The sequence below is a fragment of the Anopheles gambiae genome, chromosome 3 (assembly GCF_943734735.2).
Source record: "Anopheles gambiae chromosome 3, idAnoGambNW_F1_1, whole genome shotgun sequence".
Taxonomy (NCBI): Eukaryota; Metazoa; Arthropoda; class Insecta; order Diptera; family Culicidae; genus Anopheles; species Anopheles gambiae.
The window spans coordinates 29,476,350-29,489,937 of NC_064602.1; the positions used below are offsets into that span (position 1 = coordinate 29,476,350).

The 13,588-nt window shown below is 40.5% G+C and overlaps 1 protein-coding gene across 1 annotated transcript; it reads right to left on the reverse strand.

Moving 5' to 3' along the window:
- Positions 1-751: 751 nt before the first annotated feature.
- Positions 752-12,540, reverse strand: LOC1280202 (zwei Ig domain protein zig-8). The gene is made up of 8 exons (XM_061653047.1): positions 12,534-12,540; positions 11,203-11,271; positions 3,435-3,772; positions 3,126-3,242; positions 2,632-2,725; positions 2,311-2,438; positions 1,054-1,333; positions 752-969 (listed from the first exon to the last, which is right to left on the reverse strand). The coding sequence occupies exons 1-8, from the start codon at positions 12,538-12,540 to the stop codon at positions 839-841; spliced, it is 1,164 nt and encodes a 387-aa protein (XP_061509031.1). The 3' UTR covers positions 752-838.
- Between the last annotated feature and the right edge of the window lie 1,048 nt (positions 12,541-13,588).

Here is a 13,588-nt window from a genome sequence, read left to right on the forward strand (position 1 = left end):
CATTATGAAAACCTTGAAAAGCAGCATCATTTCGTCCTGTCTCAACTCCACCAAAGCAAACCTTTTCAGCCAACAACATATAACGCAATTTATGCAATTACCAACCATGTCTTACTGTATTCGCATAATGAAAGTAAAGCTCTTTTCAACACAATGAAAGCTAAGATACACACAAACGATGGTATTACGCCCACAAGCATTACAACAGCCGCTTGTTGGTGGTAAATTAATGTTTTAATAGTTTTCTGATTTATCGCCCATTTGCCACGCTTCTCATTCGCTTTTCTTGTACACTCTGCTTGATAATCTGATTAAGCAGAATAGTGGAAAAGCGCTAAACGGTAGTAAAAAAGCTATACTGAACTCATTCCGTCTAATAGCAACGAGGGCTTTCATCGAGCAGGAAAGGGACCAAAGGAAACATATTAAACTATCGTCCACACAGCGGATTAAGCGCCTTTTAATTTGCAGAACAGAGGAGAAAGCTGCTTGGGATTTAGTAAAATGGACGAATGCGCACGGGAAAATCTCACTAAATAGGAAAAAAAGAAGGGGGCATGGACACAGTTTTATAATTAAACTTTTATTTTAAGATCATGGGGGGGAACATTCGAATACGTTTGTTTTTTGCAGCTTATGCTCAAGTGGTTTACCTACCTTACGCTCAAATTCGCTCTTTTCTTGTGATATGTAAATTATTGAAATAAAATTGACTATGCCTCGAAATTATTTTATTTCACTGCGCAAGAAATTAAAAAAAGTTCTTTTCTTCGCTCATTTTTTTCTGTCTTATCTTGTTGGTCAAGGATGAGTTCTACGATGAATTTCTTCACCGTCATCACCGACAGTGCTTGGTCCACGCGTGGATTTTCAAGAAAAATGCTGTTGATGCAATACTGGGCATTATTAAACTCAGCGGCAAACTCCACTGGCTGGGCGGCATTGCTAACCGCTTGAGCGGGGAGCTCACTGTCAAAAGGAAAGTTTAAACATGTCCATGAAACTTTTTAAATATTTCATACATTACACAAACATCCTAAAAAAAACACTCACACAATGGTAGCCCTGACAAATACTGTCTGAAATGTTTCCAGTATCGGGCGAACACTGTCGTATTTGTCATTGCCCTTGACGCGGTTAGGGAGTAGGGCGGTCGAACAGTACCATTCAGGATGTGCACGTTGATCGTGGAAGGATCGGCATTCGATGGGGAGCAGACGTACTTCCCGCTGTCGGTGGTACGGGCGCGCTGTATTAGCAGGTACGATGTCGTCATTTCACCCTTCTCCGTTATGACCGACACACCGCCCCGGGGTGAATCGTAGTTGATCTCCTGCAAAAAAATTTTAATGGGAACGTGACCGACCGGCAATTTTCATTTTGAATGGAGTGAGTGGAAAATATCGTCAAAGCAAGCAATATATCATATTTCATGAAGAGCTATTTGCATCGAAGTATAAATCCACGCTTTTTCATTTTCAGAGAAGACTTGAATTATTCTTCTATTTTATGTCAGTCAATATTTCCATCGATGCCATTTATATTGATTTCATAAGGAGAACCAGGGAAGCTGAAGGATGGTTTCAAAATGCTTTCCTAGAATATTTTACTTATTTATTTTAAATTAGCTACCTCAGAGAAAACTTTATGGATGCAAGATACAATCAAAACGCCCTTACACAGTGATTGGAGGCTTTTAGATTAGTGTTAGTGATTAACATTTAGATATAAGTTAATGTTTTGGTTTGTTTCAGTCATAAACCAGTGCAAATCAAGTAAATATTTCATTCTTTAGTAATACAAAACGATCAAGAACCGATTATATTTTTAAAATATAATAAACTTTATCATTGTTCTCTCATTTGGTTTCATTTGTTTGCTTTTGACGAATAAGAAAAGACATAAAAATAACACAATTTTAAAGACAATAACATTAAACTCACAGCAAATTGAAATGCTTATCGATTTGAGCATGATATTTTATAATATGGGATGTACTTCATTAAATGAAATAAAAAAAACTGACCGTTGTTTTTACTATCATCGACACCTCCGTCCATTCCTTTGCAAAGAGCTAACTTGATGCATTATTTCCCCTTCCTATTAAATGTTTCAGTTAGGACACAAAACACATCATCTCTTTAAATAAGTCCAAATAAATCCCCCTTCCTAACGTGACATCAAAATGGATAACGTTTGAGCCCTAAGCTTTCGAACATGTTCCCACATTAATTCAAGCTATAATCCAACGCACCATAAAACAAAACTTCCGCAAACCCAGAAACACTAACACACCCGTTCTCCGCTTACCTGATTGTTGTGGGTCCAAAATATGGTTAAAGGAGGCTCGGGCAAGTTCCGCACTATGCAAGTTAAATTCACAGTTGAGCCCGTGTTGATGTACGGATCCGGCACACCAACGATCGTGGTGATTGGCTCTGCAGATGGAGATGGAGTTATAGGGAAACGTGGAAAGAAGAAAACAAGTGTCTGTTAAAATGGAAATAAACCTATACCCCAGAAAAACGAAACACTCAAAGGCCTTTGAGAGAGAGTGAATGAGCAATACGTATCCTAAACGGGTATTAAACCAGTATCATTCCGGTGCATTTAGTGCGGCTGGACACTTACCTACGACGGCAAGAAACATTGAGTGCCCGACCGGTGGCGTAGTGGAGATCTGGCACTCGTACACGCCCGTGTCCCTCTTCTGGGGGTATCTAATCTGAAAGAACAACGAACCAACGAGTATTAGCTGCCAGTGGAAGCCAGACAGACGCAAAAGAGGCGGGAAAATAAAGTGGACAAAAAAGAGAGTTCAACACTCCACGGACGGAATCTCCTGAGAACGTGCGTGTTCGTGCGTGTGCACATGGATCTACTGCCAACGCCCACCAGCACATGATCGATGGCCCGAATAGGCCATATAGAGTGTCAATAGAGGCAGAGTGGGTTCATTTTTTTATTATTTCATATAGTTTGCTGACTCGTCGTTTGTGCTTTTCCCCAAGGCTCTCAAAAGACTCATCGAGAAGGAGGAACAGCGTGATAGAGGTTGCACTAAATAAAAACAAAAACACACATCGAGTGACACAATGGGGCAACAGAGGAATAGGGGGGCTTACTTGTAGCGACCAGTCGTCTGTCTGGGGATTATGTACAGCCTGGAAACGTTGGTCAGACGTATAGGTGAATCTACCTACGGTTAACAGATGAATGTCACGATGCCGCACCCAGGACACCTGCCGAGGACGAACGATCCACACAGGGGGAAAAAAAGAAAGAAATAAAAACACATGGTTAGAATTTATCGGTACGGAAGCAACTCGATCCCGAAAGCAAAAAATGACACAGTCAATACACAACGCGTGGTTGTGTGTAGGAAAAAAACAAGTACAGAAGCAATACACAGCACCATTGAAATTGAAATTTACCGTTTTGTTGCCGATGTTCTTCACCTGGCAGTTGAGATAGGCCGTCTTCCCGACCAGCGCTGTAATGTTCTTCGAGGCGGACAAATCAAAGTGTGGCCCACGGTCGAGCGGCGTCCGGAGTAGATTACTCTCGTCCGAGTCGTAAATTTCGTTCTCGCTCGTCTCTGAGTGCTGATGGTGGTGCTGCTGGTGCTGGTGAAAGCCAAGGTGCAGATTGCCAAGGTACGGCGGTGTCCGGTTGCGTATCGGAGGACGCGTTACCGGTGAACTGCTGCGATCATCACTCAGCTCCAGTAGGAATTGTTCCTCCGAAAAGGTCTGCAGTGACTTTGTAATGCCTTCCGGGTTGGTGTTGTGGGATGGGAGTTTTCAATCGATGACCACAGATCCGGTGGCAATGGGAGAAAGTAGCGAAAAGATACAAATTAGAGGTGACAGTTGGAAGCTGTCGAACACAGAAAATCGAAACGTCAGAAGGTCAGGATGATAAATGAGAAACATTGTTTACTTCACAATGGCCACGTTGGAATGTATATAATTGAAATTTGTATACTTTGTTGCTTTCCTTATTGAAGTTTTTATTCACTTTCTTATGAAGGAAGACATTTTACAGCTTTGCAGAGCGCTTCAAGTGTAAAAAGTTATAACAAGCTTCATTCATTGACAGTTTTAATAATTTTCATCTTAGCAGTAGTTCAGTTAATATGTTTTCCAAGTAAAAATAAAACGGTTTAATTCATTTAGCTTTGATGTATTTTATTATTGGGAATTTACTTTCTATCAATTGTTTTTATTGACAAATAATAAAAGCACGTACTCTCCTTTATCAAATTTATTTTTGGATTTAAAGTCCAAATATAACAACAATATCAATAAGTGCTAGAATGATCATTATCTCAAACAATCACAACCATCAACATGCATCATCTTCAGTGAGACAACTCATTCTACCCATACGTACTACATGGACTTTCTGCATGTTGTATTTACCACAAGTAAACAAGCATCAACATACATAATCTACGTTGAAGTATCTCTCTCTTCACAAGATCGGCTGTGACTGTCCTGCCCTTGAGGGATATCATTAAGTTCCAGATGCAAGAAAGTCACTTCATCGATCCTGACAGTCAAAGGAAAAGCCTTTCCGCTCCCTTGGATTGAGCTGCATCCAGCCACTGTGAAGCTTTGGGTTCATCGCCCTGGAGCCTAAATTAATTTATCGTTGTTATCAATCTTGCTCTCACACTCGGAGCCGTTGCGGTTTAATTCGGCTCTATCGCTTCTAGCACGGTAAACTTCCTTGGGCACACAAATACAGCAAAAAAGCAAACTCCAGCAAAGCCAATCAAAAGTGACAGCTCTGCTAGGCAGGTGTGAGATGTTATCACATGGGTAAAGATACATAAATCAACTGTCGCCACATAATCTTTCAGTGATGTTGGCGATTGTGATGTGATTGCGTTGAAGTGCAACTGGATGCCGTTGGTAGAGGAGAGCTAGTTTGTGTGAATGTTTAAATGTTTAACGAAACGCTGCTGGCAGTCGTGTAGATGAGCTTTTGTAGACGTTTGATTTACAATCACAGTTCTTGGGAAAGTGCAGCGATGGCATCGGTACGGTTGGTTCATTCCGAACATCAAACGAAATTATACTTCGAGTTACTGCAGAGCAGATTCCGATGATTAAGTGAAGCTGTTTATGGGTAAAGTTTTAATTGTAATTTGTGTTGATTTGCAGTTGTTGTAGAAAAAGAGACTTCGAAATCATAACTCAAGACAATCAGTGTGATACCCGACACCGTTTAAGCCTTCAGGAGAAAAGAGCTGATAAGATGTTTGAAAAGTAAACATCTTCATTATCAAGTAAAACATTGAAATTCATCTCAATTTAACTGATTATCAAAGGGCTGTGGGCGTTTTGTTTTTATCTTGTAACAAACTCGTTTCGTCTATTTCATAATCCCAGCCCATTACGTTAATTCCGATGGACTGCCACAATTATCGAAATTTGGTTGTTAATTGTGTGGACGCTAAATGAACTCTAAATTGAATCCTTCCTGCAGGGCACCTGCAATGCTCCTAACGGTATAATCCCCACCTGAGCTAGTGAGGAAGGGCTCGGTCGGAGAGCCATCGGAACGCCAAACTTTCCAAATTGATTGGTAACGATTATAAGCGTATAATTAAGCCCTTTTTGCCTGTGATTTGGCAGCGCGATTGTGTCTTGTGGCTGGGTACAAACGCTCACACAGGCACACAGACATATTTTCCTATTGATTATCAATTCCGGAAATAGCCGATTCCCATCCGGTTTTGTGGAATCGGTCCGAAACGAAAAACAATCTAGAGGATATGGCAGTGAGGATTGTTGATCTTAAATCTGGCACACCTCCCCAGTGGATACGCAGCTGGTACACATAGAGACTGGAAGCTTCACAGGACGGCAACTGAGCAACGTGATTGGAATCTGTCAAGGGAACGCACACAGTTAATTAACGGAAAACACTCGCACCGCAAGGTACGTTAGGAGAACGGGAGTGACGGAGTATCATGCAGCTGTGACACATAGCAATCGATTGTTGGGTGGATTTATTTATGCGGTTTGTGTGATGATTATGGTTAAAGGGAAAACAGAACAAGTCGTAGATTGGGGTGGATCGATTTTTGCGAAATGCGACGTGCGGCTATTCTCAGTAGGTAACATACATTTAAATGAAATTCAGACTCAACTGCAGGGTTGATGAAATTTTTGGGTTTTTTAATTGAAACTAATGAAAGGTTACACGATTAAACAAGAGCTGCGGTTGGAATTTCGACATAGTATCAGAGGTCCTTATCATTTTCTTGCCATTCAAATGCAGACATAAATAGTGAAAAATGCTTAGAATTATATGAGATTGCTATAAGTAATGAAATTTAAAACAGATTGCTTACATTCAGGCTCATAACTCCGCCCAAATTACTGATTCGAATAAAAATAAAACACATCATTTAAGTTTGTCAGTTGGCTTTGAAAGCTTCCTTATCTTCTTGGTTATCATTTTGCCGTGTTTACAGATTGCAAATGTGAAACAGATGTCGTACAGTTATGCCATTGTGCTGGTATGCACACCGAACCATTGTTCCACCAAACCAACCCCACCATGAGGTACAAATCCTTAGATTAATATTCATACATCTCCAGTTCCACAAAAAGGGTTCTCTCATACTGACACTATTGGATAAAATAGGCATTTTTTGGGCACTTTTACGCGAAACATCTTGCACTGCCGTGCATGCTTACGAGCCATTAAAAGCCGCCCTGTACCTCTACTGGAACCGTTGAGCTTTATCATAAACATACCCTTCCTGCTACTCTTGAACACGAACAAAGCAGATAACAGATAAAAGGATTACAATTGAGACTCCATAAAGTACTGTCTCGACCTTAAATAACCTCCTTCGAACCCGTAAAAGCCTGTTATTCTGGCTTTTCGGCCAAAGGGACTCCGGTTCCGGCTAGCGTGTCGGTATTCCATCTCCGGTGATCCTTTCTGCTTGGAGGTTTCCTTCTTTTTTTCGTTGCTTTGACTTCCTACACTCGCCTAATCTTACCGCAATATTTCGAGCGTGGGTCCACCAAACCAAAAACCCACGGTGCATCCCGCATAAGACTCCGGAAAGGTCACTGCGAGGCGAAATATGTACGCACCAACCTTCCTAGAGCGGCTGTTCGACAGGATTCTGCTCGGTGTATAAAAAGGGTCACAATTTCTTAGATTTTCTGACTGGTGCCGAGTTCATGAATATTCCTTGTGCCATTGTTGTCCTGGCGAGGGTTTTGTCTGTTCTCAAATACACCGAATCGGATATCTCTGCACAATGTTCGTTAAAAACAAGACAAATGGTTTCACGATCGAGTACTGCACCGAAGAAAAAGAGATAAAATAAGTAAGCTTTCTTTTTTTGCTGTTCCTTATATCGTTCGGCATTTTCGCTTATACAGCATCTCGTTCGCATGCATTAAATGTGCGTGTAATGTGTTTTATCTCATTAATTCACAATTTATAGGCTCGACAACAATGGGATTTATCCGCTAGCATGAACCCCGAGTTACTCTTTTTAATTTGATTGGAAAGGATGAGATACAACCATTTAGAATAATCTGTCCATTATTTCAACACATTCCAATGCTATTGCAGAAACTGCAAGAATAAACTACCTTAAACATTAAAATACACACAAGCACGCTCTCTTTCGGTTAGTTTAAACATAGAAACAATGTATCACGGAAATTAATTTCAACTTTTCATCGCTTCCATCATTGTCCTCGACAACAATATCAAACACCTCACGCACGTGCCCTTGAGAGCGTGTTTGTGAAATATCAATTTTAACACAACCGTAAACACTTTACAAAAACGGTACAAAACCGGAACGATGCAGAGAACCAAATAGAACTGCCCAACTCTTCACAGAATGCACAACAAGCTCTTGTTCTCCCAATCGAGCTACCATGAAGTAAGTGAATGTTCGTTTGTCTGAGCTTTGCTTCCTGCTACAGGCATCAACTCTAGACCTAAGCGGAAGCGAAATGAACCATTATTATTTAAATTACATCATTTTCGATTGCTGCGTGTGTTCGACGAGTGATATGATGGGCGTTCGCGGATGTGAATGTGTGTCGTTGGAAAGCGAAACGAGTAAATCGCCTGGTGCGAATTACTGTATCCTCCTGTCCTTCACTCCCGCTGTACACGAATTGCTGTTGCCAAAAAATGCAAATCCATTCCGGCACAAACGGGACCAGCCAACCCGGGCTGTCGTTAAGCGTAAATGGCTATTAATAAATCATTCTGAGGCGTTTCGCGCGGAATGATAACGTCATTTTTGTTTTTGCTTGCGTGTGTGAGAATTTCCGCCTGATCGCTTCACGCAGTCGTTTGGGTAATTTTAAGCTTTTACTTTGCGTGTATGTTTTGTCTCATTTTGCTTTTGCCGCCTGCGATGTGGATGTGGAACAAACAGAAATAAAATAATCCCCGAGCTCAGCGTAAAACCAGCGTTCTGCTCGAGCGTTTCAAGACATTTGATGACGTTTTGACGTGTTTTCAATTTGTTTTTTTGCAGATTTTTTGTGTTCATTTTACTTCCTCCAAAACTTGGACACATTTAGTTAAATGGAAAAATGATTTCAGTTTGTGCGAAACACAGATTACAGTGAGCGTTGAACAATGTTGTCCCGCTTTCTTGTGCTTGAGCAGAGTGGACAGAAAAACGGAGCTTCAACACACACACAAAATCACTCAACACTCGTCCACGCTAACGGTTAGCAGTAAAACCCTTACCGTAGTGCTGCTGTTATGTGTGCATGTTTGCGATCAAATTCAATTTTGACGCCAGGCAGGACAGATGGAAAACGCAAGCCTATTCTGATGGCCGTCGGCATCGGCATGATGGGATTTTGCTGGTCGGTGCGATATTCTGATAGCGGAAAACGCACGACAAGTGACCGATCAAGGATAGTAAGGCAAGGGTAAGGAAGTTTTTGTGCGTGTTTGTGCAAATACCTTTTTCCTTGCTGTATCAGAACGAGAATAAAAGGAAAATATGCTTCGGAATTTGTAAAAGATACATGGAAGCCAGATGCTTGGATGGAACACTCTGAAATCTAGTATTTGTGATTCTTCATGAAAGGGTATGTTTCTTCATTCCTGATAAATGATAACATTGTTCTCACAAGTTTCAAACTTTTATAAACAGCCAAACCAGTTTTTATGATACGTCCATGGAACAAGTTTAATGGAAATACATTTATAAATCTATTATCTCCAAAGAAATTTCATCCCACTTGACATACAAAGCTTTCACCAAATAATCGATACAGCACCGAGAAACCCTGCACTGCTGAAACAAACGTCACTGTTCTATAACTTTTCTCCCGGCCAAATCTCAACGAGAATCAAGGAAAAAAACATGACGGCAATAGCTAGAATTTGTCATTCGCAATTTTAAGAATTTGAAAGTAAGAGAGTACTATAAATCAACAGCGACAGCAAATACTTCAATGGCATTTAACACTATTATAACTGAAACTAGAACAACACACACGGTAGTACCTAATATTGACTGAGAGTGGTGCAAAGCAAACAAGGGTCCTGTGAGACAGAAACCAAACTCAATTTATTTATATTATTATACTTCTTGTTATCTGCATATTACCTTCCAGCGATCCATGCATTCTGAGATTTTTCTCTCGGTCACTTTAGGTAATTATACTTGCAGACTTGGGAAATGAATAATTCCACAACACAAATAAAATGTATTCCAATCCCTCCAGACAACGGCTCACACCGGCACGCTAAGCAATGACCGTGGAAATGATGAAAAATCAACGCTTTTTGCAGCACTTCAACTGATGAATCCCTAAAGGCGGGACACTAAGCCAAATACGAAACATTGCAAACGTACTCACATACAAACGATCACAATATCACAGCAAACCTTACTTAAATAAAAGAAAGAGCATAACAAAGCTCAATTTTTTCAGCAGTAGACAGGGCAGGTCGGGGTTTTCCCCCACTTGGTTGAACGGGCCTGATGGTAGCGAGCAGATTACAGTATTGCTTCATGCCTCGTTTCAATGCTTTGCTTATGCAATGGATCATATCCTCCGCGTTTGTTTGCCACTTCCTTTCGCCTTGATGATGCTTTCTGCGTCCTAAAGCATATACACGAGCAAACACAATGCTATTTCTGCGTTGTTTCGATTTAAATTGTACAAAGATATGCCAATGATACGCTCCAAACGAGTCCTTGGGCGGGTATGTATGTGTGTTTGCCTTGTATATTTTTTATTCGCGGTTGCTTCATTTCAATAGCTCGAGAGAAAGCAAATGCACCCTCAGCTCAGTGTGGTCCCGAAACAGTGCCGGGAGCCGGCCGGTGTACTGAAGGGCAATCAGAGCTAATAAATCAAACTGCGGCACATTCGGGTTGGGAAAGATCGACTGTGCCGTCCACGTGCTCTCTAAGGATGGGATGGTGAAACAAAACGGCTGGAGAGAACAAAATACAAAGCAGACTCTATTTAACAGTTTTTTAGTTTCTTTGGTATGTTTTATGTGTTGTCGAATGTGTATTGAGCTTTTAGAAATACTTGTCTCGTTGTGCGCGTATGAATGTGTTGCGAAAAAAGCCAATATAATGATGACTCGTTATTGTACTTTAGTAAACCTTTACATGTATGATTCATCATAGCCTATTGAGGGTTTTGTTCACCAAATATTTCACTTACAAAAAAACACAAACAAACAAACTGGACATTATCCATCTTATTGAGCTAACATGTAAGGTGAATTGGATAAATTCTTCCATCACAGAGAAGTAAAAAGGCTAAATTATAATATTTTCCGCACAAAAGCGCTACAGTTACCACCTAAACAGCATACCACAAGTATAAGTAACTATACAATAATTTATAAACAAAGTTTAGAAGAGAATGGATTGCACCACACACAATTATCTGAATAGCTCAGAGTGCTAGAGCCAATGACAGAAACACAGAAGTTGACGAACAAATTCTTCATATTCCATATTATTTGTTCCATGTTTTTAATGCATCGAAATATTTTATTGTTTGTTTGTAATATATTTACCTACGAATTTATGAACTGTTATCTAACGTTTAATAACCCTTTCACACAAACACTTTAAATTTAAATTGAACAAAGTATAAGGTACAAGTATAATAATAATAATTATATATTGTTACTGTTTGTTTCACTTACCGTGGTTTAAATGAACGATGAAAAGGAAAATTAAATTTATTCCAAACTGAGAGCGCAGCGCAGTCCTAACTGAAAAAAGAGAATGAAAAATTGTAAATCAGTTTTGGAGCTTGAAACGGTTTTAGTTTTAAACAGCTTTTTTGCTTAATTGACCGATGAATGATTAATACCAAAACAATCCACAACACCAGCAAGCAACAATTTTTCAAATTGGATACGTTTAATAATAAAACAGAACAAACGACTAAGGCATGCGCTTTTTTAAATTTTCCTTCGATCTTTTTTCCCCTTAACCATACCTTTCCCAAAAGCAAACGTATGAAAATAGGTTGAAAACGACACTGAATGTCAGCACATGTCTCCAACACCTCTGCAAAAACCTTTCCATCGAGGCCCGAGGCACAACATTTGAATGATTTATTGCATCAGCATGTCCAACGGCTGGCACAGTGGATACAACACCAAGCATCCTCTTTTCCTTGCAGTATACACATTTCGCTGATTGTGCAACTGGCTAATGTCACACGCACCTCGTGCAGCAGTGTGCAGCAAACGCCCTCAGCAACTGTCAAGAGTGAAACAGCCACCAGGCGTCTCCATGTTTCGCGCGGGGAAATAGAATATCATGCATCATGCACACACGGAGTCGTACCGGTTGAACACCGTACCGTGGTGGGTTCTGGCAAAAAACCAAACCTAACTAGGTGATCATTTATGGTGAGCGTACCTTGTGAACTCAACCTCACAGCGGCCTACCGTTGCACCGTTTTCCGGAAGTGATACCGTGATAGGCCATATTCAAATTTTCACATTTACCCGATGCGTCGGCTATCGCGAAACTAGGTACACTGTGTTAGTGCGAAAGTAAGCTTCCACGGTGGATTTTTTTATCTACTGCCAGTGTTCGACATGCAGGTCATCCGGTGCATGCCAGCGATCGTTCGGAAGAAATGCACTAACTTTGGAGGCTTTGGCGGTTTGCGATCCGATGCAACCTGTCGTTTTTCATCGAATTTTACATTCACTCCGGAAACTCATTAGTGGTTGAAGGTTGACCTACATCCTTTTCTCACACCATCGTTTGAACTAACATAAAGGGCTATGGATATGGTATGGCTAGGGAGCCTTTGGCACATTTTACCAGGCCACGGTAGGTGCATCTCTCTATAGCAAATGGGAAAGATTTTTTCGTCGAACATACTTTCAACCTCCAATTTCAGTCATGCAGCCATAAAAGCATGATAGCAATTAGGTCATCGTTCTCTATTTCAGAAAGACCCTTGATGCAAAGCGGGCGCTATTTAGAGAGGTCATTAATCGTCTTGGTTTACCTCGCATGGTTTATAGAGTTTGTGATTTGAATTAAATTGAAACATTACTAATTAAGTTTTTGTTTTGTTCTGTTGATTTAAAAATATTATTTCACCCTTTAAACGTCAACAGACGTTCAGCATGAAAGCCAAAACAAAAATGTAGCTTGTTATCTATTATAAAAAAGCACCAGAATCCTATCTATGCAATTCGAAATGCTTTCATTTTCAGAGTTCGACTTATTTGGCTGGTAAATAAAATGCTTCAAAATGCTCAATTCCGTCTCATGCCAAAGACATACATTTTGAAAAATCCTACAAAAAATGCTTTTACTCAGCTGCAATACCTTGAATAATTGATTTAAGCATGGGGACACGTTGACAAAGTGGCTGCAAATTGAATTGGGCCTTCTGTATGAGTTTACCACTTTCATTCACTCGTTCTTTCTTCTTGTTGCGGGTCATTGCAAGCAGTCTACCAAACATATCAAGTCTCGTATACAGCGTAAGAGAGTTTGCTGACTTTGGTTTTGTTAGGATTTTGCTAAATTTTATTGGGGTGAATAACTATTCCCATGATCTTCTTTGAACATCGTTTTTGCTGCCCCATCTGCTGCTGTTTGACGTTATTCTTGCGTTTGGCTGGATTTATAGAAGCTGATAGATGAAAGAATCCTTTGATCTGCTCTTAAATATCGAAGCGAAGAAAAAAGGGGTGCTACTACCGGTTCACTTGTTATTTTTCTACTTTCAGCACTCTAACGTGCACTTTTTTTGCTCGTTCGTTCGTATTCGTTGTTTGTTGTTATCCCATAAGCAACGGTTTAGAGTAGAGAGAAGCAACGGAAAAAAGATTGTGCTTCATTGTGTTCGTTCGCCTGTGTGCTGCTGATGCAGGATCAAATGGAAGGATGATTATCGTAGTCAGATGCACAGCACAATATGCTCTCGTCAAGAATCTCTGCCGGACCGGTATGGACTGCCTCTGGGCCGAAAGCCAAGGCCATCGCTTATGCACAGCACGCACCGATCAAAGGGGAGCAGAAGCACTTTTTTGGTTTGTGAAACGTTGTTAA

Coding starts and splice junctions, on each gene's coding strand:
- LOC1280202 (XM_061653047.1), bottom strand. Junction 3,773..11,202: donor CATCGTTCATTTAAACCACG/GTAAGTGAAACA, acceptor CCAACCCGGAAG/GCATTACAAAGTCACTGCAG. Junction 3,243..3,434: donor AGAACATCGGCAACAAAACG/GTAAATTTCAAT, acceptor CGTCCTCGGCAG/GTGTCCTGGGTGCGGCATCG.